This window comes from Podarcis gaigeae, assembly GCF_964106915.1.
Source record: "Podarcis gaigeae genome assembly, chromosome: 8".
NCBI classification, from domain to species: domain Eukaryota; kingdom Metazoa; phylum Chordata; class Lepidosauria; order Squamata; family Lacertidae; genus Podarcis; species Podarcis gaigeae.
The window spans coordinates 63,879,853-63,907,017 of record NC_139684.1 but is presented as its reverse complement, the minus strand read 5'-3'; the positions used below and the strand labels follow the sequence as shown (position 1 = coordinate 63,907,017).

Here is a 27,165-nt window from a genome sequence, read left to right as displayed (position 1 = left end):
GGACAAATAAGTGCTTTTCCTTTTGTAGGGTTGCCATATTTCAGAAAGTGAAAATCTGGACACAGAGTTGCTGAGCTTTTTATTGTGTGCAAAATCTGAGCTATTTTAAAGAAAATTCGCCAAAATCTAGACTTCCAACATCAATTGCCATATGTTCGTATTTTCCCGGACAATTTCAGCAATTTCCGCCCAGACACTGCTTCTGACTTCAGTGTCCGGGAAATTCCGGACATTTGGCAACCCTACCTTTCCAATAGTAAGTGGTTTAAAACAAATAAACATACTACTTATCAAATCACAGAGGACAAAGGGTCCTCCCAATCCCCTTACCTTTTCTGAGGGTCCATTAATCCCTGTTTTTAGACAGCTACCACAGATGAAAAAGATTTGGCTAAAACCAGTAGTGGCTGGTTCCCATTGGGACCAGCAAGGCCGAATACAGGGAGCCAAACAGTAGGTGGCGCCAGAGCCCACTAATTGTACTTTTGTCCACATCCTGCTTCCTTCTGAGAACTGAAAGGTCAACACTGAAACTAAGGAGGAGGAAGGTGACATGCCGTTTCACACCCTGGACTGGATATAAGTAGAAAGGCAGGCAGGTGCTGAGGGCAGACCAAGGCTGGACTAAGACACTGCCCCATTTGCCCTGATGCACCAGCCTCCACTGGCTAAAAGTGCATAAATCAAAGGGTGGAGTTAGCATATTTCATGATAGGACCCCCAACCTTTTCCTCCAATTCAAAAACCAGGAGAAAGAAGAAAAAAACAATGCAAGGACACATTGTTTTGAGCATGTGCAGAGTTCTTCCACCCCACCATCCCAATACGTATCTACCTACCTACCTACCTACCTACCTACCTACCTACCTATTTATTTTAAAACTGCTGGAAAGCAAGGAATAACAAAGAAATTGAACACACACACACACACGGCGTATCCTCTAGTTCCAGCATATGAGCGGCAGGGTGACATAGTAGATTAGGCCAATAAATTCCAAGCGACTGAGGTTACGTCATAAAAAATGCTGACAAATCTATCTGAAGTGAAGACAATAAAAAAACAGTCCTGTTAAAAGAAATCAGGGAGAGACAGAGCCAATTCCTGCAAACCTTTATTTGTACTGGTAAAACCCAATAAAGACTGAAAATTCATCTGGCATCGCCACAGCTACCAGCAAGACGAGAGTATTCCTCCTTTCAGTATTGAAAGTTAGAAGGCTCTGGGTGCAGTGCCCCACGGGGGGGGGGGGGAGAGGTCTGTAGTCTCCTTCCTTGCAATGCTACTGATGGAATGGGTCCCAGTTCAGCAACCCATCTGTGTGCCACAGCACTGCAGGTACTCCCAGTGTCCAATATGGGGAGAGCTGAGGCTGCCAGTGCTCCTTCTACACCATTTCTTCTCCCAGGGGGAAGAGGTCTCCTCCTGCTCTCTCTGGAGCTAGGCTCTCTCTAGATGCCGGTACTTCTTCCGCAGCACGGACACCTGGTCCTTGAAGAGCACGGGGTCCAGGCGGAACTGGGAATGCACCAGAGGCATGTACCCAAACCAGGCTGCAAACTGATTGACGCACTCCTGGCGCTGAGAGAAATGAAGGTTCCCATTGGATGGGGGAGCGCTCTTCAACAGCTGCAGGGGAAACAAAGGCAGGCAATGGGAGGGAGGGTTCAGACACATTGCTGTGAATTAACCCCCCGCCCCCTGCAAAAAAAAAGGATGTTGCAAAAGTGCCATTCGGAAGCCATGCAAGGGTTCGTGGCTTCTCCTCTCTGCAAGTCACATAGAGATTTCACATAAGGGCTGTTCACATGTTATACTGAATGCAGGTATAAGCTGACTCTAAATGCACGTGAAAGTTTGTGTGAAAGAGTGAGCACTTGTTGATTTGTACAGCTCAGCCATTGTGTACACAGGTTGTGTACTCATTGAGCCTTGCAAGTGAGCATGTGTACGAGTGTACAGCTTAACTATGTCTGTGCACAGCTACACAGCTCGTACACATACTGAATGTTATGTGTGAACACCCCATGCGGGGGGCGGAGTATTTGTCTGTCTAGCCTATGGAATGAGGGAGACATGTGACTTTGTTTGCATTTTAATGAGGAAACACCTAATTCTTTCCAACACAATGAACAAACAACAGCTATTGTTCAAAATTTGCACTTCTCTGGCTGGGACTGATGGGAGTCGTAGTTTGGAACATCTGGAGGGCACCAGCTTGGGGAAGGCAGATCTGGAGTGACATTTCAGGGGTCCAAATGACATGAAAACAACCCTTGTTCAGCTCTCTTCCCCTATACTCCCCATGTTGGCCAGTAAACACCTTGTACCTGCTGTGGGGGACTCTCTCTGTGCTGCTTCTTCTGGGTCACTTTGATGGGAGGTAGCTTGGTGACAGCAGAAACCAGGAAGTTCATCAGTATGTCTTCACAGTTGGCAATCTGATCAACAAGGCTCCTTAGTCTAGCAGGCAAATAATTGGTGAAGAGGCTGTGATAATACCTGTCAAGGGGAAGAAACGGAGGCATTGTAAAGTGGAAGGAAAGGAGAAACAGGTGCATTATTGACTTATCTCAGGACGGTTCAGGGAATCAGTGGTCTAGTAGGGGCAGATGGGGCTGGTGCTCATTGGAACTGGTTGGGCAGAAGGCAAGGAGGCCAGCAGTAGGGGGAGCCAAAGCCCAACAGCAGCCAGAACCAATGACAGATGGAGTCAACTAATTCTATTTCTCCCCTCTTCTTCTTCTTCAAAGTCAGCAGTGGGACTAAAGAGGAGAAAGTTGACAAGCAGGGCCACCCTCTGGACTGGAGGGTGGTGGGGCAGCGCTCAGTGGCAATAGATAGTCGAAGCGAGGAAGTGGGGGTGGAAGGAAAAAACAGAAAACCAGGAGGGGAGGAGAATGGAATGGAGCACCCTAGATGAGAGCACAGCTGGCTGGTTGGAAGGCTGAGCAGGAGAACACTGCAACATTTTGTTGCAGGCTCCACTTGTAATTATCAGTAGCGATAGCTGAGGAAGGGGGGGGGTACCTGTGGTAGAATGCAGCTGCGGTGAGAACCATAGAGAACTCATTGGTCCATTTTGAAGTGTAGCTCCACTGGCTCTTGCTGGCATCCCAGAAGTGGCTGCGCATAGGGAAGCCCACAATCCGGTCGGGGAAACTTCTCCACACCACAAAGGCAAAGTCAACCTGGAGAGTCAGGAAGAGAGAGAAGGAAGAGGATAAGTGCACCAACCTTCCAAGAAAGGATACTGCTTCCCAGCCACCATCCCTTCTCCAGCATTTTTTTAGTAGATTGTGGAACAAGAACAGCCAATCCAACCATGCAAAGAAGAGCAGGTGGTATCTACTGCGCCACTTCAGAATGCGGTGGGGCAATCTCATGTTTGAATGCTTCCCTTTTGCTAAGAACTCCCTGCACACAGAAAGGCAAGAGGAAAGGATTTGAGCCTATCTTCCTCCTTGAAATGCTAGTCTTCCATGTGCAGGGGATTTCTTAAGTGTGTGATTCCCAGCAGGTACTCAAGGGCACACTGCCTCCGACAGTGTGGGAGTAAAAAGGTAAAGGTAAAGGTACCCCTGCCCGTACGGGCCAGTCTTGACAGACTCTGGGGTTGTGCGCCCATCTCACTTAAGAGGCCAGGGGCCAGCGCTGTCCGGAGACACTTCCGGGTCACGTGGCCAGCGTGACATCGCTGCTCTGGCGAGCCAGAGCCGCACACGGAAACGCCGTTTACCTTCCCGCCAGTAAGCGGTCCCTATTTATCTACTTGCACCCGGAGGTGCTTTCGAACTGCTAGGTTGGCAGGCGCTGGGACCGAGCAGTGGGAGCGCACCCCGCCGCAGGGATTCGAACCGCCGACCTTTTGATCGGCAAGTCCTAGGCGCTGAGGCTTTAACCCACAGCGCCACCTGCGTCCCAGTGTGGGAGTAGAACACACCAACTGAAGCTAGTAGCCACTGATAACTTTATCCTCCAGGAATTTGTCTAATCCTTTTTTAAAGACACCCAAGTTGGTGGTCATTCAGGTGATTGCCTGTTTGAGAAGTGACTTACTACGCATTTTGCTGCATTTGCTCTGGGAAAAGTCAACACGCCTGTATGTTTTTAAATAAAAGAATGACATCTTCCCCACCCAAGCTGTCTACTCCTCCAAGCCCTAGTTGAAAGAACAGTACTTCTCCCTTGCTCACCACTCCCTAAAGCAATTAAATGCATGAGCCTCAAAAAGCCAGGGCTTCAGAGCAGTGGGAGAGCATCTGCTTTCCATGCAGAAGGTCCTAGGTTCCAGGTAGAGCCAGGAAAATGACTCCTTCCTGAAACCCTGGAGGGCTGCTACCAGTCTGTATAGATAATACTGAGATGGATGGACCGGTGATCTGACTCTGTGTAAGATACCTTCCTATGTCCCTATCACCAGCTCAACTCCCTCAACCGTTCCTCATAAGGCTTGGCTTCCAGAGTCACTCCTGTGAACCACCTGAATGAAGTACAGGGCCCTGTACTGGTGCAGACCAAACATTGGGAACCCCTGATTCAGAATACTTATTTCTTGCTTTACAGACCCTCTCCCTGCCATCCAAGGCTCTCATGGTGGCATACAAACAATATGCAGAATGCAATCACATTCAAGGGCAGTATCATGAATCACAGCCAGCTCTGCCATTAGGCAGAGTGAGGCAGCTGCCTCATCCAGCAGGTACTGGGTGTCACGGGAGTGCTGGAAATTGTTGGTTATATAATTTTTATTGTGTTTTTTTACTACTGCTGTGGGGCGTGGATGGTGTCTGGGAGATTTTCTGCCCGAAATGCCACCTATTTATACTGCCTTGTGCCTGTTATTCATCTTGGCATGGGAATGGGAATGATATCTGCTGCTCCACCTCAGACAGCAAAATGTCTTGGACCAGCCCTATCGGAAACAGAAATAGCACAGTGCCCAAATGATGCCAGGCTGATGCGGGCAGCATTTCCTGCTCTCATCCTTGGCCCTCCCTGGTGTTGCCAGGCAGCAGCTCCCCGCTGAGGACCTTTGCGGCAAGGGAGTGAGGCTGAGCAGCTGGAACTCACTCAGCTCACGATGAGGAAGGCAAAGGTCTTCCCTTGCTGGCAGTTCACCAGCTGAAAAGGAGAAATTCTACCAAGTTGTGGGAGAAGGAGAGAGATGGGAGTGCAAGGCCTCACCAAGCAGCTCAGCTAAAAGACCAGCAGCTTTTGACTCATCTCCCAAAAAAATTCCATTCCTGTTGCTCACTACAATAACTTAATTATCTAAGAATTAGTGCCTAGGTTTGCTTTTTTCCTCCTCCCTCCCAGCCTCTTTTCCTTTTGTGCTGTGTCTCTTCAACTGTGAGTGTGAGTGCAGGGCACTGCCCAACAAATATTATGCCCTTTGGCATGCCCATATATTACGGGTGCCCATGTCTGCAAGCAAACCATTAAAAGGCTCAAGAGAGCTGCCTCACCTCACCGGTTGAGAGGCTGGTGTGTTCATCCAGACTCAGCACCGCATCTGTCCCAATGGCGGAGTAAGGCAAAAACCGGTCACTAACCTTCAGCAGAAGAGAAGGAGACACAAGAGGGACATGGATTAAAATGACAGCATGGTATTATTTAGGCATATCAAGAACACAGTACAGTATTGAAGGAAGATCAAGAAATGACCGTTCATTTACTTCATGCAGCACGAATGACCGTAGATCAGGCATGAAAAAAGGAAGGAATACCAAAAGGAGAAGAATGATTAATCTGGCATATTGCACCAATGATTAAATTCACAAATAATGGTTATGGTTAGGCAGGGAAGACATGATAACACCTTTACTGAAAAATCAGAGTTTGTTTATTTTCTATTGGAATGAGAGAACTCGGGACAAAATAAACCCTGATATGTTACTGTGAAGAATTGTAAGAAGAATTTCATTTGCATTTATCTGGGGTACGTTAATGCCAATGTTTTAACTTCTATATCTCCTTCATGGCAGTCAAAGGCAGCTTACCTTGCTGCTGCCTTGGATGATGGTCAAAGGTACCGTTGTCTGCGGCCATTTACTGCTCTGTGGGGGTGGCTTCTCACAGCTCCATAAAACTAAAATCTGTATTTAAAGGAAGAAGAAGAGGAGGCATATCACTCACAGAATCATGCGTCAACTGTCACAGACAAATGTGCGCACACACACATTTCCAGAACCCCCTCTACCACATTGCAGGGGGGCGCTTGCCTTTTACTTTGTACAGATCATTCTAAGGCTAACCTTAGAATCAGGAGTGAGGGGGAATGTTGCCTTTTCATCTTAAGAGATATAGCCTCTTCCTGCTTTTATCTCAACACTAGGATCAGAGATCAAAGATCCCTCTGCCTGTTCTTTAGAGAGGATCTCTGAAGAGCAGTCAGGGGGATTTTATATCATGAGATAAAGTGCTCTCGCTGCCCTCCAGAAGTGGCTCTCTAAAGATCAGGCAGAGTGCTTTATCTCCCAATCTGATTGGCTGCAAGGGCTGGCAGGCCACTTCCTGTGGCTTGGTGGGCTGGATACGGCCCCATAGGCTGCAGGTGAAGCATTCTTGGAGTAGAGTAGACCGTGTGATGCTGGCCCTCCACCTTCGTCCAAGCAGCTGACTGAAAGTTGGAGGAAGGTGGATAAATGGGTTTTATCTCGCTTACGTTAAAGGGAGAGCGAATTATGAAGGGGGGGGGAGGAGAAGGAGGCGATATAGGACAGAAGGATGGCCTCTTTGCAGGTAGTGCACATTTCTTAAAGAGCTTTAGGGTGCAGGAAGATGCTTTTATCTACCTGGAGTTCTCAGATAAAAGGTAACTTTTCCTCACTCCATCCTAACTTCAAAAGGCTGTATATGAAAGGTCACCAACGGACCAGATTTTAAAAACAAGCAAACCAAAACTGGCTTGCTTTTGGGACTTGAAGAGAGGTTTGGTCTGCAGAACTCAGCAAGTGAAGCTAGTTAATGGCATGAAATTAATAACCAGTCTCCAGCTTCATTGCTGCAAATCAAACAGCCTTAAAGGGACAACTCAGGTGCAAAAGCTGGCAAACCTATCTGTATGTAATCAGACAGCCTGGGCTTGAGGTTTTTTGAATATGTTTGCATGTGTGTGTATTTAGATAGTAAGGAAGGTGTGTTTACCTCTGTGTGTACATACAGTAACTCCCTCCGAAACCCACGGCCAGCCCAGCCCAGCCCTCTTCTACACCAGCAAATAAAAGTACCCTTACCTTGATTAACCTTTTTAATCAAACAGACCGGGGAGTTTCCAGGGGCCTCACCCATGTTTGTATAAAAACAAAAAAACTGGAGAGAATAGTATAAAGTCTCCTATTCCTTGGTCTGTGGTTGTTAAATATCAGGGCCAGGGATGGGGAAGCCATTTCAGCCTCTGAGTTGCCATGCCTTTCCATGTATATGATTAAGTTTTTTCCTTAAAAATCATGCTAAAAAGTGGGGGTCGCCTTACACATGGGTAGTGCATAGGGTGGACGTTGTATTGGTTGCTGCTGCGCCTGTCAGCGGCTATTGTGTGTTTTATTGGTTGCTGCGTCAATAGGTGGTGTTGATTGGTTGACACTCTGGCAGTTGGGTGGGCGATAGGCAGTTTCTGCCAGCGATGGGACAGACGGGAGGCGGATTTTGCAACATGTGTGGGTGAGTGATTTTCGGCATTCCCCCCCCCCTAAAAAAAGCTCAACTCTGAGCAATCCTCCACACAAAAAGCTCAACAACGGTCCCAAAAATAGCAGGTGTCCTATATATGGCGGCGTCTTATAGACGGGAAAGTATGGTACATTCCCTTCTAGGCAACTTTCCAGGTCAAATTCCAGTGGTGGGCGGCGTCAGAGGCAAAAGTGGGCAGAGCAAGAATATTGACTTACACACCTCCCATTGAGGCAAGCAAGAAGCATTATCAGGCTGAAAGAAAACCTTCCCTACCTGCATGAATGGCGTCATGTCAGCCTTAGGCTGCATTTTATGAGAAACTTTCCCTGGATTGATGGCAACTGTCTTTATGTTTAGCCTGCCCCACATCCTATTTCAAAGGATTTATTTTTATGTTTGTATCTCTAATATTTTTTTTTCTTTTAGAAAAGAATACTTACCGTCGACCATATAATTACCATGCTAGAAGCAATTACAGTTCCGCTCTAATAGATGACATCTAGAGTATGCGCTTTAATACAACCTCAATATTATTACTAAAAGCAAAGCATCGTTGCTAATAAAAGACTCTCGTGGGGGAGAGCGCGTATTGTAATGGGTCTATTTCGTTTAATTTAGCAAGAAGGCTTTATATTTCTCCAGCGATTTGAGTTTCCCACTCCACATCTCCTTTGCCTTCTGCATGAGCTAGAAAGTTAACGCAGGAACATAGGAAGAGGCCTTTTACAGCAGGCGAGTGCATCGTTCCATTGACTCAGCATGATCTATGATGGCTGTGGAAAGGGATCTCCAGGGTTTCAGACAGGGATCTTTCAGAGCCCTCTCTGGAGAGGTTGGGAGCTGAACCTGGGATCTTCTGAATGCAAAACGTGTGCTTTATGGCTTTAAAGCACAAGATCCCCTCCCCCCAAAAAAGAACGCTGGGAACTGTAGTTTGTTAAAGGCGTTGGGAACTGTAGCTCAGTTAGTAAAATACAGTTCCCAGGATTCGGGGGGCGGGGGGGAGCTATGTTCTTTAAATGTGTGGCATGCACACAGCTTGTATCACTTAACTACAACATTTCCCCAAGGATGCAAATAATTCTTCTTATGAGGCCAGCATGTCTAGCAGCCTTTACTTCTTGTGCTAATATGGCCACCCAGAAGCTATTATCATAGAATCATAGTGTTGGAAGGGAACCTGAGGATCATCTAGTCCAAGCCCCAGGAATGCAGGAATCTGCAGCTGTCCCTCATGGGGATTGCCATGCATTGTGGCAGTGAACTCGTGCACGGGAAGAGACATCATTGTGGTGGGCTACCTTGCACTCTTTTTTTCTTCTTTCTTTTGCAGAGGTTTGAGCAGCATTTTCTTCCACTCACAATCATGAGCTCAAGGAAAGTGCCTCTTGGGCCATCTAGCATGCTTCCAGCTGTGAGTTTATTGTGCAATTTCACACGGGAGAGCTCTTGTGTGATCTCAGTGACTTGTATGTGCATGTCAGAGGCAGGTTCCACAGGGTATCATCATCGCAATGGAATGCCAGCCCATACTTTTGTTACACTTCATGCAGATTTTCCCATACCATGGAGAATCCTATTTGTAAAAATGAGCCACGATGCATCTTCTGTCCCAGTTGGTGTGGAGGGGTGGGCAATTGGTCACTTGTGAGGTTGTGTTTCATTGGCTGCTCTCTACTGCCACATCCCTATTTCCACTTGCCCAATATGGCCATTTTTTTTCCAGAGGCCCAAGTGACTAAAAGAGGGTTCCTACTTCCACTAACTGCTGCAGGCTGGAGGCATGTCTGTATTCAAGAATCCAGCTTGAAAGAGCTAATTTCTCAAATCTTCACAAAGTAAAAAAAAGGGGAAATATACCAGCCTTTTAAATACTAATATGGTGGTTTTGCACAAGACTGGCTATCACAATTCTGCTATTTCATTGCAGGTTGACTCAGCTAAATATTGGTCCTGCAGAGTCCATGTTACAGTGGTACCTCAGGTTAAGAACTTAATTCATTCTGGAGGTCTGTTCTTAACCTGAAACTGTTCTTAACCTGAAGCACCACTTTAGCTAATGGGGCCTCCTGCTGCTGCTGCACCGACGGAGCACGATTTCTGTTCTCATCCTGAAGCAATGTTCTTAACCCGAGGTACTATTTCTGGGTTAGCGGAGTCTGTAACCTGAAGTGTATGTAACCCAAGGTACCACTGTATTATTTTAAAAGACACAAAATGGAGGTGGATTTTGCCCCACCCCTAGAAAAAGCACAAGACTCCACTTTGCTGACCAAAACATGATCCTCATCTTCATAAACAATAAAATGAGTAGGGCAGGGAGGACCATGCACAATAAAGGCTGTGTACATACCATACATGTAAAGCACATATCCCCCTACCGGGCAAATGGTCATGGAAACTGTAGTTTACCACCCATTGAGTTACAACCCCCAGAAGCTTTAGCAAACTGCAGCTCCCAGAATTCTTGGGGAAAGGTGCATTAAATCCCATGCTGTGTACACAGCTGAGATAAAAAAAAATTAAGGGTAGCAAATCAGAAGAGAAGAGCTGAATTTCCATTGTGTGCTGTGCTTGTATAGAACTGGTTGCCTCAACTCCTGGTTGTAGCTGGCGCCATGCCATTGTGGACGACACCTCAACAAGCACTGCTTCTGCTTGGTTAAGACCAGAATGGCTGCATTTTTGTAGGCTTCCCCTGTTCTGTTCTTTCCTGCCCTACATCCAGGGTTGTGAATAGGTTGCAGATCAATATCCTGCTTTCTCCTCGCAACAATCTTATGGGTTGGCATTCCGGCTCTATCGTTGGGAGGCAGCCCAAAGCCACAAATCTTTTGTGGCATGACCGAACAAGGGAGCTGGGCCTCTCTCAGAGGCCAGCCCTACCATCAGGTAGAATGAAGCTGCAGCCTCAGGCTACTGGGTGTCATTAAAGGGAAATTGGTAACTATTTATTATTATCACATTCTTTTAGAAGCAGGGAGTAGGAAGAGGTATACAGGGGGGTGTTCCATCTGCTTCATGGGGCATAATGCCACTCCCGACATCCGGAGGGGGGGTGTTGCGGTCTCACGCCCCATTCACACTCTCGCGGGGCTGGCTGCAGCCCCGCGGGAACAAGGGAATCCCAGGATCATTATTATGCATTATTCACCGTGCCAGCCAATTGGCTGGCGGCGGGGGCGGGGCTAGTAAGGGGCATTTAATGTCGGGGAAGCCCATACTCGCCCCTTTCTTTTCCTTCCAGCAGCTGCGGTTTTCCTCCCTCCCACCTTTTAAGTTCTCATCTGGACTTTGCTATGGGCTTCGGCTGGTCGCCGCAAGGGGCCTGGTAGGAGTTTTTCCATTTGGCTAATTGGCTATTTTTCGGAAGCCACTTGGTTTTTTCGCCTACCTCGTAGCAAAACGTCACAACACCTTGGTTTTGGCGGTTAGGCATTGGCAGGGTATTGCTATGCAAATGAGATGGGGGGAGGAACGCCATCACCTCCCCCAAAATGCTGAAGGGTAGTTCGTTAAAGGACTCCGGGGGGCGTCTCCTCGTCCGAAACCTATGGAGGCTAGGGCCTAAAGCGCACCCCGAGCGGTAACCCCTCGGGGAGCGCCCAGGGATGTGCATCTCGGGGGGCTCCCCCTGTTGGTGCTTAACCCTTCCCGGTTATACCAGTTAGTCTGATAGGGCCAATGCCTAAAGCCAATACCGCTCTTACCTGTAATCAATAAAGTTGTGGCCATTTTTCGCCCATTAACCTAAATTCCGTGTCCTGTGTCTTTATTTATTCCATTCAGTGGGAGGGGGCGAGATAGACATGCAATGACCTGACTTGCCTTGAGTGTGATACACTTTGATTTGGGAGACAGGATGCTCCATTTGCTACTCAGCCTCAGGCAGCAAAATATATTGAGCCAGCCCAGCTTCCTGCCAGAGAAAACACAGTCTTCCATCTACCACATACCACCTGAGACTGGGTGCCTGAACATATGTACTTTGAACAAGTTCAGCTGAAGTAAAATGGGCCCCCTGATTAATCTATAAATTCAGTTTCTCTTAGTTCCCTCCCCCAAATTCAGTTCTCAGCTGGTAGAGCATGAGACTCTTAATTTCAGGGTCGTGGGTTCAAGGGCAAAAGAATCCTCCATCGCAAGGGGGTTGGACTAGATGAGCCTCATGGTCCCTTCCAATTCTATAATTCTATGTTTCTGTATAAAAGTATAATTTTTTTAAAAAAATAAAGATCCTTATTTTACTGTGAATTTTTCTTAATATATTCTTTCATATGTCATTCTGCCTAACAGACACATTTTTGCCAAGCCATTTCCCCCAATATGATGCATTTTTGAATGTCACTTTCACTAACATATGCATTTTTTTTATCGAAACTGTACACATTACTTGGCTGGAGAGCTGCCTCTTAGAATTCGCAGAAGCGCACATTTGGAAAGAAAGCTGGCGTTTCGGTTCGCATGCTGCTTCAGAAAGTGCGAATTTAGTTCACACTTCATATGCGAGCTGAATCGACTCTTTCCCCTACCCCTACTTCAGAGTAAACATGGCCTGGATCTAGGGTGAAAGGGCATCCTAGGCTGGCGTGCCCAGGCCAATTTGCTGCTGTGCATCTCTGAGCAACTGGGGTGGCCTGAGATGGGTGAGGCCTGTTGGCAGAGTTCTTCTTCAGCAAGACATAATTGCTGACAGGACTTGCCTTGCAGGTAGAAGGAGAGGTGAGCACCTGCTGGCAGCGGTGGTAGCTATATGCCCACCCAGGTGCTTCCTCCAAGCTGCCATCCATTCCAGGGGAAGAAATCTACCATCTCTGACATTTTGCCTTGGTGCATATGGGTGCATATTTATGGAGGGGCGGAAGAATGTCTCACTTCATCAAAGATTACTGGAGAGGTTTTTTTAAAAAAGGGCAGCAGCAGTAGGACAGGAATAAATAACACTGGCACCATCAAGGCAGACGCCCACAGCCCTATTCAGCAGAAAGAGCACAAGGACCACCCAAATGCAGCAGAGTTAGCATATCACCATTTGATGCAAGTGATGTAACACATATGGGCATATAAAGCAGCTGCAGGGAAACCTTTGGGCCTCCAGATGTCACTGAACTACAACTCCCATCAGCCCCAGCAGACATGGCCAATGGCCAGGCATAAGGGGAGTTGTAGTTCAGCGATATCGGAAGGGCCAAAGGTTCTTCAGACCTGATCAAAACAGTTCCTCTCCCCTATGCTCCTCTGATAACAGCATTAAGACCAGAATCTAAAGTTACCTTACTCCACTGAATGGTGGAAAGAATAAAGGTGGGGACGAGGTGGTAGAACCTAGAAGTCAGGGTGTGCAGTTCTCCCAGAAAGTCACTGTACTATACCGTAGGTAGGACAAGCCAAACCTCCTGCTTACCTGGGCGCAGTACTGGGACCCAGAGACAGCTTGGATGAGCTTGAGGATGGGCTGAGAAAGGGAGACAATAGGCGAGACAGCCCGGATGAATGCTGTAAATTTGTTGGAGGGGCTGGATCCTGTTACAGGGAGAAACACAATTAGTATGAAATACCAAAACCGCTCCTCGTGCCCCACCTTTTCCATGCGGCCCTGCCTGTCCCAAGGAATTTGCCATCTGTAATGTAACACAAAACAACAGAGGAAAGGGAAAGAGGAGAGTGGGGCAAAATGCAATGGTTTGGGGGATCGTTGGGGTGGAATATCGCCCATCATGTGATGCTGCTGCTAAAAGAATCACACTGACTGCTCAAGGTGTATAAAGCCCTTGTACGGGTTGGTCTAGTGGGTGGGTGGATGGAGGCAGAGGGTCAGGAGCCTGTTTGAGGCAGGCTCCATTCACCTTCTGCGTGGGCTCTGCATGGGCCCTCCTGGGGCAGGCCCCCACCCTAGCTGACCAGTTCACTGGGGGGGGGGGCGCAACACTTGCCATGCCCCGGGTACCGGCAACCCACGCTATCCCACTGCTCTATTGTAGTGGCACCTACCCTTCCGTTATGTACCAGACTATTATCTCTTTGCCCCTTCTCTATTTCTAGTGTACACCTCAGCAGAGGGTTGAAGGACAAGCATGGAGGGGAGGCATATGAATGTGCGCTCCCACCCATCAGCTGATGAGCGGTAGGAGTACACCTTGATCAAGGCTTTCAAACTCTCCTTGAGTTTCTCCTTCAAACCTCTGCTAAGGTTTAAAGGAGAAGTGTGGAGGGTGGGTGTGAATGCACCTCCAACACTCCCCCTCTTCTTCTTCTAAGCTCCGCAGTTTGAAGGAGAAATGTGTGGGTAGGGGTGGGGGTCTGAAAGCCCTTTGTAAACATCCCTGTGTGAGGATGTTGACAAAGGACTGTTTGAAAGCTCTGCAGTTTACTTTGAAGCCTTGTCAATCGGGCCTTCAAAGAGAAGCATCACCTGCCATCACTATGGCATCAGGTGTGAATGACAGGTGGGCAGCCCTGCCTGCTCTACCCTCCGTAGCTTCGTTTAATCCCTTCCATTGCTTTCAGGTTCCTTGGAAATATGTGCAAGGATGTGCCCTGATGGTGCAGTAATAACCACCGTTCCTTCTAATAGCAAACACAGCTGCCAAATGCCGGCAGAATTGTAGCTAAAATGGGACCACTGGAAAAAAGAAGAGGACAGTATCAGCATACAAGGGTAAGCTCCAAGGTTTACGGAGGATATAGCAAAAATATGTAGGGGGAGTCACCCACTCAGGCATCACAGTAAGGACTGTGCATAAATAAGACAGTAATCATTATTGTAATAATTAGGGATGGGTGAGACTTTCAATTCATGCTTTCCAAAAAACTATGCAAATTTTACAAAATAATTCAAAATTTGCACTTGTGATTCAGTTCTTCAACCAAGCCACATGCACAAAAATGTACATATTAAGAGAAAATACACATAAAAGTTCACATATTGGGAGAAATAACAATACAGAATGTATCATCCCGGGGGAAATTGCTTGCAAAAATATGTGATGTGTGCTAAGATGGAGAAAATTTTCATGAGGATGATAGACTGATGTGGAAATGAACTTAAGCCTGGTGGGGGGAGAGAACAGAAGGTAAACTGAAACTGACAGATTTATCCATCTCTAATGGGATAAAAAGCAAATAGAAGGCATAATGTGATGTGTTAAGTGACAGTAGGGGTGGTGCGAGGTGGGGGGGGGGGAAGAGTCCCATACCATGTTGCAGATAGTAGAAAGGGAAGTCACTGAGGTGGGTGGAGTATTCTGGCAGTGCCAGCAGCCCTCCTGGAAGGGTGTTCCAGAAGAACTTTGGGCGGGATTCCTGATGAAATATCCGATCCTTTATGATCTGACAAAAAAGAAAGAAAGCTGTCATCACGCAAGCAGCATTACGCTCCTGAAGCTGTCAGCACCTGACAGGTGATGAGAGGGTGTCACCCAGCCTGTGAGATCATCTGCAAACCGCCCTCCTCACTTCAAGGTAAGGAAGGCTGGACTAGGGGCACATAGAAACCCAGAGTCTGAACTGCAAGCCAAGAAACCCCAGTTCAAAATTCACCTGTGGGGTGAGCTTCCATAGTTACCTTATGGCAGATGGGGGAAAACTTTGGGGGGACGGGACACTGTTGACCTCTGACCTGGTGGCCAGTCTTGGCCTGCAAGGGTGTTCAATTTTACCCAAACGGCTATTTCCCCCTGAAACCACACCTACCTGATGAACATAGTTCATAGCTGCAAAGTGCTGCTCCACCTGCGCACTCCCTGCAGGGAACACACACTGGTGATCCAGATAGCAGAACTGAACCCTCCACTCATTGACCGATGAGCAGAGCATTTAATCCTGCAGAAGACTGCTTCCCTGCTTGCTCATTCCCACATGGTGCTTGATATTTGGCAGGTGATTGACACCTGTCAAATTTGGCCTGGGAAGTGGAGTTGAAAAAGAACTGTCCCATCGGGCCACAAAGGTTCCCCACCCCGATATAGCCCTTCCTACAATGGGACAAGAACCTCGCTATATTTTACATGCGTGCACAAAGCAGCACATGAAACAGGCTTAAAGTGTTGGCTGCTCCTGGTCTTTGGAACTCCCTCCCTAGAGAAACTAGACTCCTTGTTCTTCTGCTGGCAAGCGAAGACTTTTTTGTTTCAACAGGCTTTGGGGAACTGGCTGCTTTCAATGGAAGGGCTGGTCTAAATATGTATATGGTTTTACAATGACTGTTTCTCCAATGTGGTCCTCTTAGCGGTTCTTATTTTTATATGTAAGCCGCCTTGAATCCCATCAGGGAAAAGATGGGGTATAAATAAGTATTTAATAATAATAATAATTCCAAAGACCCCTTTGGAGGCAGGCAGAGAACAATGGAGAGGAACGTAATAAGCAAACACACAGGGAAACAGGGGCTGGTGGCTATCATTCTCTTATCTCTTTTTAAAATATTGGTTAATATTCCCCAGGAGTTGAGAGGGGAAGAAGTCAAAGCAGATTAGCTGTTTAGGAGAGAGAGATAAACAAGCAGAAGTCGCTTGCTGGGAGCCGCTAAGCCCGCTTCCCAGCAGGAGGGTCCCTGCAGCTTACTGGGAAGGAAAGTCAGCAGGGGAGACGCAGCAGGGAGATCTGCACAATGAAAATGTTCAGATGGAGCTAATTTGGTGTTCCTGCTGGTGCGTTTGCACCTCACCAACCATCTTGCTGTCCACCTGTGGGGAAGCTAGCGTAGCGGCTCCACCTCACCTGACAAGCAGCTTCCATTAGCAAGGGATGAAAAAAGACTGCCAGCAACACTTTATCTGTATGGGCTATTTCTCTCTCCAACCCAAATTTCCTTGCCTTTTTTAAATTATTTTTTTGGAAAGGGGGTTCAGAATTTCTGTTGAGCAGAACCCTGGATTGGTGAATGTCACCTGTTCAGCATCTCTTGAGACAGTTTGCAAAAGGAGGTGTTCCCCATGACCTGAGCCTCTGCCTTTTTGCTGAGTTACCTCAGGGAAGCTTTAAGGCTCAGGTGTTCATGTTTAGACAAGCAGCTGTAAACTGCAGGGGTTCATCTAAGCTCTCACCACTTTCTTTATCCTGCTGCTAACCAGGCATGGAAACAAACAATGCGGTTGTCCTAATGTTTTCTATTCCTGCCTGGACTGAAAGGAACCAGCTCTTCCCCTTTTCAAGAGGCTTTCATGGGGCACCCAGTAGACAATTACACAATTACAGGCACTGACACCTGTTACAGCACTGGATGCACCCAAATTGCTCACTGGGCCTTAAGGCAAATGTGGTCTGTGTGTTTGCTTTGAAAAGCGATGGATCTAAACACCATGCTAAAGTCTGCAATTCCGCTGATTCTAATCTAATTCTAATCTTAATTTACTTGCAGCTGACCTCTTGGATTATTAATCTTACTTATCTTTCTCACATTGGAGACAAGGTACTGCCAAGAGCTCAGAACTGAACCAGCAGATCAGGCGTTCCAAACTGATTTGCAGGCTTCACCTGCAGAGCCCCTGAGACCTTGGTGCAAAGCGTGTTGCTTTGCTTTCACTGTCGTCAGTTTTGCAAGGCTTGTTGGACTTGTCTTAATCAGTACATGCAGGATCTGAGCATGCTTTTGGCCCAGTATAGCCCCAGACACCCCCGATCAATCTCTCTAGTCTTTCCTCAAGTGCAACAACAGTCATTCATCAACAACAGACAAATGACGGGCACAACACAGCATTATCAAGTTATAAACGACATGGAAAGAGTTGATGAAGATCCCTCCTCTCATAATATTGTAACTCTGGGTAAAGTACTGAAGTGGGTGGGCTGTAGGTGCCAGTGTATATAATCTGAAGGCACATGGGACCACCACCTCGCTGAAACTAAGCAGGTCTGGATCTGATCAGTGCCTGCAATGTTGGGCTCTATTGTGCAAGAAAGGTTGGAAAGAAACTTGAGGTTTTTTTATTAAAAAATGCTTCAAAGCAGAGAAAAGGAAGCACTATTTCACTCGATGCACTTACAGGGTTCAGTGCCACCAAGGCACAATGATGACTACTGGCTTAGGTCGTTTTAATATATTTCACAAATGCATGTTTCACAAATATATTTCACAAATAAACGGCCTCGGTCCAGTATACCTGAAGGAGCATCTCCACCCCCAACGTTCTACTCGGACACTGAGGTCCAGCACCGAGGGCCTTCTGGCGGTTCCCTCACTGCGAGAAGCCAAGTTACAGGGAACCAGGCAGAGGGCCTTCTCGGTAGTGGCGCCCTCCCTGTGGAACGCCCTCCCACCAGAGGTCCCATGTCAAAGAGAACAACAACTACCAGACTTTTAGAAGACATCTGAAGGCAGCCCTTTTTAGGGAAGCTTTTAATGTTTGATGTATCACAGTATTTTAATATTCTTTTGGAAGCTGCCCAGACTGGCTGGGGAAACCCAGCCATATGGGCGGGGTATAAATAATAAATTATTATTATTATTATTATTATGAAGGAAGATCAGTCTACCAGCAACTATTAATCATAATTCCTACAGAACTTTCCCATCTAGAGGCAGTCTAGCTTGGGGAGGGGGGCAAACAAAGGGAGGTTGTTGTCTTCAGGTTTTCCTGGATGGCTTCCCAGAAGCATTTGTTGAGCTGCTTTGAGGAAACAATGCTGGACCAGGCAGATCTTTTGGTCTAATGCAGCACAGCTCTTCTTACAGTTTCAAATAAAAGTGTGCAGTGAAAATGTTTTCAGTTTCCTTTAATGCTGGGAACAGTAGGGCAAGGAGTGCAGCTCTGGAAGTTCCCATGCATCACCAGGCTTCCTGATCAAGGCATAATTTCCCGTAATTTTTCAGCCACTAGACAAAGCAGAATTGTCTACAACTGTTCTATGACCAGCAATAGCCATGGCCTCTGGAGACATTTTCTCTTATTCCTTTCAGTTTCACTGAAAGGGGATGCTCACTTGCATAAATGGATTGTTATTATTATTATTTTAATTGCTGTATGTACAAACCAAATGACAGGCTTTTCCTCTGCAAATCTGTCCAATCACTGACAACTTGGCATGGATGATAAAATGGTCAGAGGCTGTAGCCAGGGAGTGGTTGCCAACATCATATGCCCTGCTTGGAAACATCTGCTGTAGTTCTGCTGAAAGCCAGGTTCTGAATTCCATGGGCATTTTGGTTTGTTCCAACAAGGCAGTTCTTAGTTAGTGTGTCAGACCCCACCCACCTGTCTCATTGGGCCCTCCAGGGGAAAAGCGATAAGGATCTGGCCAGCCAGCCAAAATAGATTCCCCATCAATGACGAAGTCAGCCTCCTGCAGTATTCCTGGATCCATCAACTCTCTTCGGTCCAAACCATTCAGCAACAATTAACATTGAACAAGGAGCTGGCCCATCGAAGGAGTCAGCTGCCCAGACTCTTGTGGCTTACCTCAAGGGTGGTTTGCACAATCTTCTCCACAGAGGAGAAATATGCTTCCCACAAGAACTGGGTCTGCTGCTGGAAGGCCAGGATCTTGTCGCTGTGGAGACATCGGACTGTAGATGGAATCTGTGAGGAGGTAGAGGGGACGGGGGGGGGGGAGGAAGCAGAGTGATTTATGACCAATCACAAATATATACCCAGACATACTGGCTTTAAAACCAGGAGCAGCGGGGGGCCCTCAGAAGTGAAGGGTAAAGATGTTGAGTCAGCCAAACAACCTGCACGGCAAGCATTGCCTGAAAGATGCATTTGCGCAGGTTACATTTTTCATACTTGGGAAGTCTGAATATTCTGAACTTGGGGTGGGGTGGGGAGTCCACAAAACCTTTGGAAATGACGTTTTGTGCAATGAAATAAATTACTATGTGCTTAAAAAGGGAGACTGCAGCATGAAACCACTATTTTAAGAAATACAATATTATCACCTATGACCTGAATCAAGATAGCAGGTTTTTATCCCAATATAGATGTTAATTGCTCCACCAGTGCCAGGAATTTTGTATTAGCATTAGCAATGATTAGGTCACTGTACATTTAAGTTTTAATGTAATGGTAACAGCCTGTAGTTTTTGCATTTCATTATTCTGACCTCACCGCTAACTATTGTGCAGGGGTGCGTGGGCACACACGCACATGCGCACACACGCGCGCGCACACACACAAGACCTTTCAATTTAGGCTTGCACTCCATACATCTGATGAAGTGGACTCCAGTCCACAAAAGCTCATGCCATAATAAAAACTGTTAGGCAACTTCTGCATCTTATATTTAGGACAGTATCATACCACTTCCCCCAAAGCATTCTGGGAACTGCAGTTCATTAAGGGTGATGAGCATTGTCCCACCTTCCTGCAAAATGTAGCTCTGTGAGGGGAATAGGGGCTTCTGAACAACACTCGGCACCCTTAATGAAACTACAGCACCCAGGAATCTTTGCAGGGGGGAATGGCTGTTAAAACCAGTGCTTTAAACGTACGGTGCAGATGGGGCCTTAGTTGGATATCACCAGTGCTTTTTTATCTGGAGGGATGCAGGGGTACGCATAACCCTAAACATTTCTATATAGTGCTTTTTTCCTGGGGGTACGCATACCCCTAAACATTTTGTGAATCTAAGTTTGGCCTCATTGAGGGGCAATATTTCAATGTGAGTAGGAAAATGAGAGTACCCCTAAACACTTTTTAGGGGGGAAAGCACTGGATATCACCCTATGTAAATAACTGCTTAGATGCCTTTCATACTTCAGGCACCACTCCTGTCAATGCACCCTCAGATTAACGGAGAGCACACATTTCCCTCATGGACTCTTCAGATGCATGATCTACCAAGAAGCAGTTCAGGCCAGAGCCGTGATGATCTCACAATCTCGCCTGCTGCTATACAGTAAGTCTACAGTGCTCTGTGTGAAAAGCACAGCCCTGCACAGGGGACCGCTTATGCTGTGCCTTCTTGTACCAGGCTGCCGGCCGGGCTCGGGTTGTTAACACAGTGCAGGCATTGTTACCTGCAGCAGGAGCCTCTCATCCCCTACAATGGCTGATTTGCTCCAGTCGATCACCTCCGAAAATGGCAGCTCCCAGCCGTTGCTGAGCAGCACCGGGATGCAGGCGGCCTGGATCAATGAGAGACGAGGAACAGAGATCAAAGAGACAGAAGAAAGAGAGCTGTGCAAGGGGGGGAGCAGGCAGAGGTAGCTTTAGGATGAACAGCAGAAATCCATGCATGCTTCCTCAAAAGCAAGCCACACTGTGCTCAGTGGGGATTACTTCCAGGTAAGTGTGCATAAGGTTGCAGCCTTTGAAATTCCTGCTGAGCTAGGAAGAGCGATTTAATGGCAACCTCTGTGTGTCATACAAGTGCTCTGTTGCTGTTCCTACACACTTTCCGGCTGAGCTACCAGAAGATGAGCCTGTTTGTAGGTGGGAATCACACACACACAACCTGAACCTCTGCAGCAACCTAGTATAAAGAAAACGGGCTTGGAGAGGCTTGGAGAATTTATGCGCAATTGGAGATTAAGCTAAATAAAATATTATTGCTTGTTTCGGGGGAGCGATGTACTAGGACATCCAATTCCCAAGTAAGAGACATATATAGAAACAGTGCTTTTTTTCTAAAAAAAATGTTTAGGGGTTACTCTCATTTTCCTACTCAAGTTGAAATACTGCCCCCTCAATGAGGCCAAACTTAGATTCAGAAAATGTTTAGGGGTATGCGTACCCCCAGGAAAAAAGCTCTGTATAGAAATGTGGAGGGGTTTTGCTTCTTTTGATCAGACTTCCCCTAAATTAATAGCTGGATGATGATGGTGATAATGATAATGATAATGATGATGATGATGATGATGAATACTCAGGAAATGACCTATATACCAAATACTCAGATCATGGGTTCACCTGAATTGCAAAGTTTCAGGGACTTTGACCCCCCCAACCATTTTTGCTCGGCCTCTGTCCTGGCCACCACAGCCACACAATTCATCTTCCCACCCATTATGGTTTTCAATAAAATTGGTAGGGGGTGGCAGAGAGTGGAGAAATGCCTCCATCGCCATCATATACCCTCAAGGAGAATCCCTAAAAGTACACATCTCTGTTAATCCATTATTTTTCAGTATATAATAAAGATATGCACACACATTAAGCTTTAATGGCAGATCATCAGTTAGATGAAATGCCACAATTTTAAATTAGAAATGCAAAGAATGCCACAAAGAAATGTTACTATTAAATTGCTGGTGTGAAGAAGTAACCCCATCAAAGGAAAGGAAAGAAGTAGCTAGGTCTTGCTTGGTTATTTTCCTCTTTCTCTAACTTCCTCTGTGCCAATCTGTTTCAAAAAAGCCTTATTATCACTTCATTCATTGGTCAGAGCCAGGTGAGTCCACCAGTAATTTTGGTGCTTCAGCAGATGATGGCACCACTCCTGCTCTTGAAAGGTCTTTCCTGTGTCTTCACCCTCCATTTCACCATTGATTGAAAGGAACTGAGCTTGCTGAAGGCATATCTACTCTACAAACGGTCATGGCCTCCACAAGAAATCCTAGGAACTGTAGTTTAGGAATTGTGCTGAGAGAAAGCACTGCACTTTCCGTTTAAAGAATTACAACTCACAGTGTAAGGAAATGGGAAAATGGGAATGACTCGTAAAACAGCTGCAGTGCACTTGAATGTGGGGCAGGTAAATCTACACTACGAATTTTGATTGCTTCAGTATCATTTTCAGATAAAAAGAGCAATGAACGAAACAAAAACTAAAATTCTCACCCACCAATATATTTAAAAGGATAAATCCTCTGAAAAGCAAAGAGCTGAAAGAGGAAGTAGGGAAGAAAGTTTATTTCTTCCACCCTTCCTCCTAGAGCTCTCTGTACCTTCTGTGAGCAACAGTTGCCTCATAAACAGTAACAAATATTAAACTGGTTTATATCTGTAAATACAAAAAACCACTTTTTGTTGTACCTGTAGTGCTTCTAGAAACCGGAAGGACCCCAAGCGTCTCCCTCGGGGAATGATGCAGAAGGTGGAATTGTGCAAAAGTTCCTGGTAGTCAAACCTGGGAAGAAAAGACCCAAACTTATTTTTCAGAAAGTTGTCATTGGTAGCTCTGTACTCTCCCCTATGCCTTGAACCTATGAGCAGAAGACTTTGACTGAATAGCCCTGGCAGGGGAAATAGGGACATTCTGGGATCAAATCAGAAGCTGGGGTGGCTTTTGGAATTCCAGGACTGTCCCTAGAAAATTGAGGCACTTGGGGCGTATGCGATCAATAGATCAATGTTAATAAATATGACAATACAGTGGTACCTTGGGTTAAGTACTTAATTCGTTCCGGAGATCCGTTCTTAACCTGAAACTGTTCTTAACCTGAAGCACCACTTTAGCTAATGGGGCCTCCTGCTGCTGCCGCGCCGGCGGAGCACAATTTCTGTTCTCATCCTGAAGCAAAGTTCTTAACCCGAGGTACTATTTCTGGGTTAGTGGAGTCTGTAACCTGAAGCGTATGTAACCTGAGGTACCACTGTATCTGGAGGTCGCCATCACACCAGCTATCCCCAGTAGAGCCAGTACTGTGCTAGGTGAACCAATAGACTGACTCAGCATGTTTCTGATAATAATAATTTTATGTCCCTGAGTTGCCTGTTTGGGGGCTGGCGTAATGGGCAAACAACCAGCTCCCAGCAAGGGTCTCAAAACAACTACAAGACTCCAGTGGTCTCTCCTGTTTCCACCATTCTAAGCAGCTACTTTGAACACACATTGCACATCAGGTCAGGTCCAAGGTGGGCTCATGACGTATATCCTTCCCGTATGCGTTTAAGGCACCGTGGAACAAAGAATGCACTCACGGCCCAGAGAATGGCTGACAGAGAACTCGTGTGTGCTGAATGTGACGCAGCTCAGGTGGGGGGGGGGCGGCGGGAAGCTGAAGAGAGACAGAAGTTTCCACACAGCCCTGCTAAGAGTGCCGAGTTCCCCTCACCACACACATACTAATATCCTAAGTAGTGTTAGGGAGGGAGGTGGGGGGCAACAGAGGAGCTTTGTACATGGAAGGATTTCCCACAGGATATGTGCATAGTTATACTTCATGGCTTCTCTTCCAGGCCCAGGTCTGCTTAGCTTGTGAATGAGAGCGAGCGCATTCTTACACATGGCTTCAAGCAGCTCCTGCTTCAGACAGGTTGTAATGCAAATGTAAAGCCTGCATATTGGACAGAAATGCTTGTTCACATTACAAGGGCCTGACTTAATTTTACCACTGGGTTTGGGCCGGCCCTGTTGTTAGGCAAAAGGAGGTTGTCACCTGGGAAAGCCAAGTAACATGAAAGGGCTGCAAATAGTTATTTATCTGTTTATTATTGTCATTGTTTGAATCTCAGGAAGAGGTATTTGTGGGATTTTCTGCATCAGGTGAAAAAATAACTGGGCCAATCAGCTTTGGTACTTGACTAGAGGTTGGGAAGCCACCATTTGCTGCTCTGCCTGGGCAAAATGCCTTGATTTGGCTCTGTCCTGGGCACAGAATCACCCACAGGGTGCTTTCTACCATAAACAATATAGTTTGTTTTCTATAAACGTACCCCTGCAGGTTATCTGTTGAGGGTGCCAGCAATTTCTTTTAATATACCCCAAGCAGTCTGCAATTCCAGAGTGTTAGTTAAGTAGATTCATTTATTACATATAATGGATCTCAGGGAAAATGCAATAGAGGACTAAATGGTGTGAATTAACAGTATAATAGTGATAAATGTCTCCTTCCGTGAGGGAAGCATTATTCTGCATTTCATGGAAAATATATTTTTCACACATACACATTTATTTATTACAAGGGCTGTGTAGCCCCTGCCTCCAAGGAAGAACACCAAGGCCCAACCATTGACCAGAAATGGAGTTTGCTTCCCCACTCCCTGACAACAAAAGCACTCTGCTCCAACGGCCAATTGCCCTGGGACTGCAGAACTGAAGAGAAATATGCTCTGGCCACAGCCATTGACCAGGGGACCAAGGGCTGGTTGGGAGCTGCTCCCTTTGCCTCCTAGGAAGAACATCAAGGTAAGGAAGAGACCAATTTGGTCCCATCCATCAGCCAAAGAAGGAGCAACTAAAAGAAGCTTTCTTCCCCCACTCTCTACCAAAAACGAACACTTGGGCTCAAGTAGGATGTGCAGAGAATTCTGATGGAAATGAATTTGCCAATGTTCGCTTATGCGTCCCACATCTGGATCGGAAATCAATCCAGTGAATATAATCAGTTTGTTGCTGTTGCTTTCGGTCCAAAATGATACATAATTGATTATGTCCACTCCCCCTTTGCATTACATTTCCTTAGCATTAAAACATATGGAGTGGTAATTCCAACACAATTTACACATTCGTTCATTCATATTACATATTTGTTCATATAATGTCCTACCCTCCCAAAGGAGCCCATGATGTAAATTATGTAATTATGTCAATTACACAAGTTATGTAATCTCATTGCAGCGGGCAGCAAGATGAATAACAGAGCTTTTGGCAGAAGATGAACCGCTCTAGAACAGAAACGGTGGCACATGTGATAAATATGGGATGGAAAACACCCCTAGCCCCAACTACCAGTTGTCCTAGGACTACAGAGTTGAAGTTTTAATGGTCTGGCTTGACACACGGATGCACATATGTGTCCTGGGAAAGCCAAGTGCTCAGCCTGCAGGGACTGGAGAAGTAAAGGCACGCTTAGTGTATCAGAGCTGTGGAGCCACCCTCCTAACACTGGTGTTGCTGCTGCAGGGACAGAGAAGGGTTGTGGCAAGGTCTGGGCCATGCAGCTGCACCAGTGGAACAACTAATCAGGCACTCCTGTTGGTGCACCTGCATGGCCCAAACCTTACCAGCATGCCACCCTTCCTCTCCCTTGTCCAGGTGCTGTGGGAAAACTCCACACCACTGTCAGAAGTGGGTCTGGGACAAAACTGGTGAAGCAGCAAAGAATTTATTGATTGCAAAAGTGTTCTTGCAAGAGTGGGTGTCCAAAAGTAGCAGACACAAACTTATATCCCCTACACCCGAAGCACAGGTCCCTCCCTTGTCTCCCCCTTGGGTGGTGACTACAAAGTTTACAGCCTATCATGACCGCCTAATTACCCTACTAACATTATTCATTATTTCCCTTATTTGGTCTATTTCCTTTGCAACTACATGCTAAGCCAAACAAAAATACCTGGAGATAAGTGTGAATTGATCTCTATATTTGCTGACGCTTGTCTACTTATCACACCCACGTTCTGACCACTACCAGGTGTCAGCAAGATGCCTGCTTCTCTGAGATTGCCTAGCATCCTTGTACAATGCAACATTATGCCTGAAGCTTTCCAGTAACTATGGCCTTGAGCAAAGCAACATCATAGCCGTGGCCTTGTGGCTGTTATATGAAAAGCAACATTTTCATTTCTTACACCATTACTCTAATTTTGGCAGCTACCACCCTTGATTACCTTTGGTCCATGTTTCTTATGTTTTTACAACCAACAAGACAAAAGCCACAGAAAACACAGGTGAGCAGCAGCGACACCAGTGTTGGTAAGACACCTCTGTTACACCACACATGCTGCTGCCAGGCTGCAGGGCTTGGGTTTTTCATCTCAGTCTTGAGCTGGCCATGCTGTTGTCGTTGCACTCTCAGGATCTGGATTATTATACTGTCATCATCCCCTGTTAGCCGTGGCTTTAGATCCCTATGCATAAATCCAGGCTGATGATGAGGCCTGCACTGCAGTCCACTCACCTGGAGTCTACATCAGCCCTTCAAACCAGGAAGAACAAGGAAACTAGTCTTTCTGTTGGGCAAGTCAATGTATTCTAAACATCTTCCTCAGTGCACAAAGGGCTCTGTTGGGAATGTTCCTGGTTCCTATCACAGCCTGATTTTGGGAAGCCTGGAACCTGGCAGCAACCACCATGCTCCATGAAACACCCAGAGATGAAAGAAGCCTCTGTGCAAACTTCACAGTGAGAGAGGTAAATTCACTGCAGGCTGCCTGTGTAACCAAAGCGGAAAATCCAATATTTACATTTGCTCTGGACACACCATCTTGTGTTCCAAACTTGTGCTCCACCAACAAGCAGCACAGTGGGGCAGGAAGAACAAAGGGGCCAGTGTGGGGCACGGCGCCACGTGGAATAGTACTCTTGGCTTTCAAGGAGGAGGTCAGCTCCCCTTGCACACAAAAGACTGAGGGTAGTGCAAGGCTGAACAGATTGTTGGGTTATAAAGTTCTCCAACCATTCCCACCCAGCCTCACCCTTAAGAAACTAGGGATCTTAAGAAAAACAAAAAACCCTCTACCAGTCTGCAGTCTCATAGCATAGTACAAAATCTACTTGCTTGTGTACATATCTTGGGTTGTTTCTTAAAAGCCACAATAGTTTCCTTAGCAGCAAATCTGATGACATTCATTGGACCACCATCTTATTCTGACTGTGCTTCTGGTTTAGGATCTGTTCATGCGTGTGTGGGCTTGTTTCACTTTAATGAGGGATGGAAGAGAATTTTGTCT

General features: G+C 46.5%; 1 protein-coding gene across 1 annotated transcript in view; it reads right to left on the bottom strand.

Moving 5' to 3' along the window:
• Nucleotides 1-1,096: 1,096 nt before the first annotated feature.
• Nucleotides 1,097-27,165, bottom strand: part of EXTL1 (exostosin like glycosyltransferase 1) — a 59,728-nt gene continuing 33,659 nt past the window's right edge. Inside the window, exons 2-11 of the mRNA XM_083751735.1 lie at nucleotides 22,588-22,681; nucleotides 20,631-20,738; nucleotides 19,072-19,191; nucleotides 14,872-15,004; nucleotides 13,080-13,198; nucleotides 6,001-6,096; nucleotides 5,467-5,553; nucleotides 3,029-3,189; nucleotides 2,329-2,500; nucleotides 1,097-1,627 (exon numbers count right to left, since the gene is read on the bottom strand). Of these exons, the coding sequence (XP_083607861.1) occupies nucleotides 1,439-1,627; nucleotides 2,329-2,500; nucleotides 3,029-3,189; nucleotides 5,467-5,553; nucleotides 6,001-6,096; nucleotides 13,080-13,198; nucleotides 14,872-15,004; nucleotides 19,072-19,191; nucleotides 20,631-20,738; nucleotides 22,588-22,681 (1,279 nt within the window). The 3' untranslated portion in view covers nucleotides 1,097-1,438. The remainder of the gene's footprint in view (nucleotides 1,628-2,328; nucleotides 2,501-3,028; nucleotides 3,190-5,466; nucleotides 5,554-6,000; nucleotides 6,097-13,079; nucleotides 13,199-14,871; nucleotides 15,005-19,071; nucleotides 19,192-20,630; nucleotides 20,739-22,587; nucleotides 22,682-27,165) is intronic.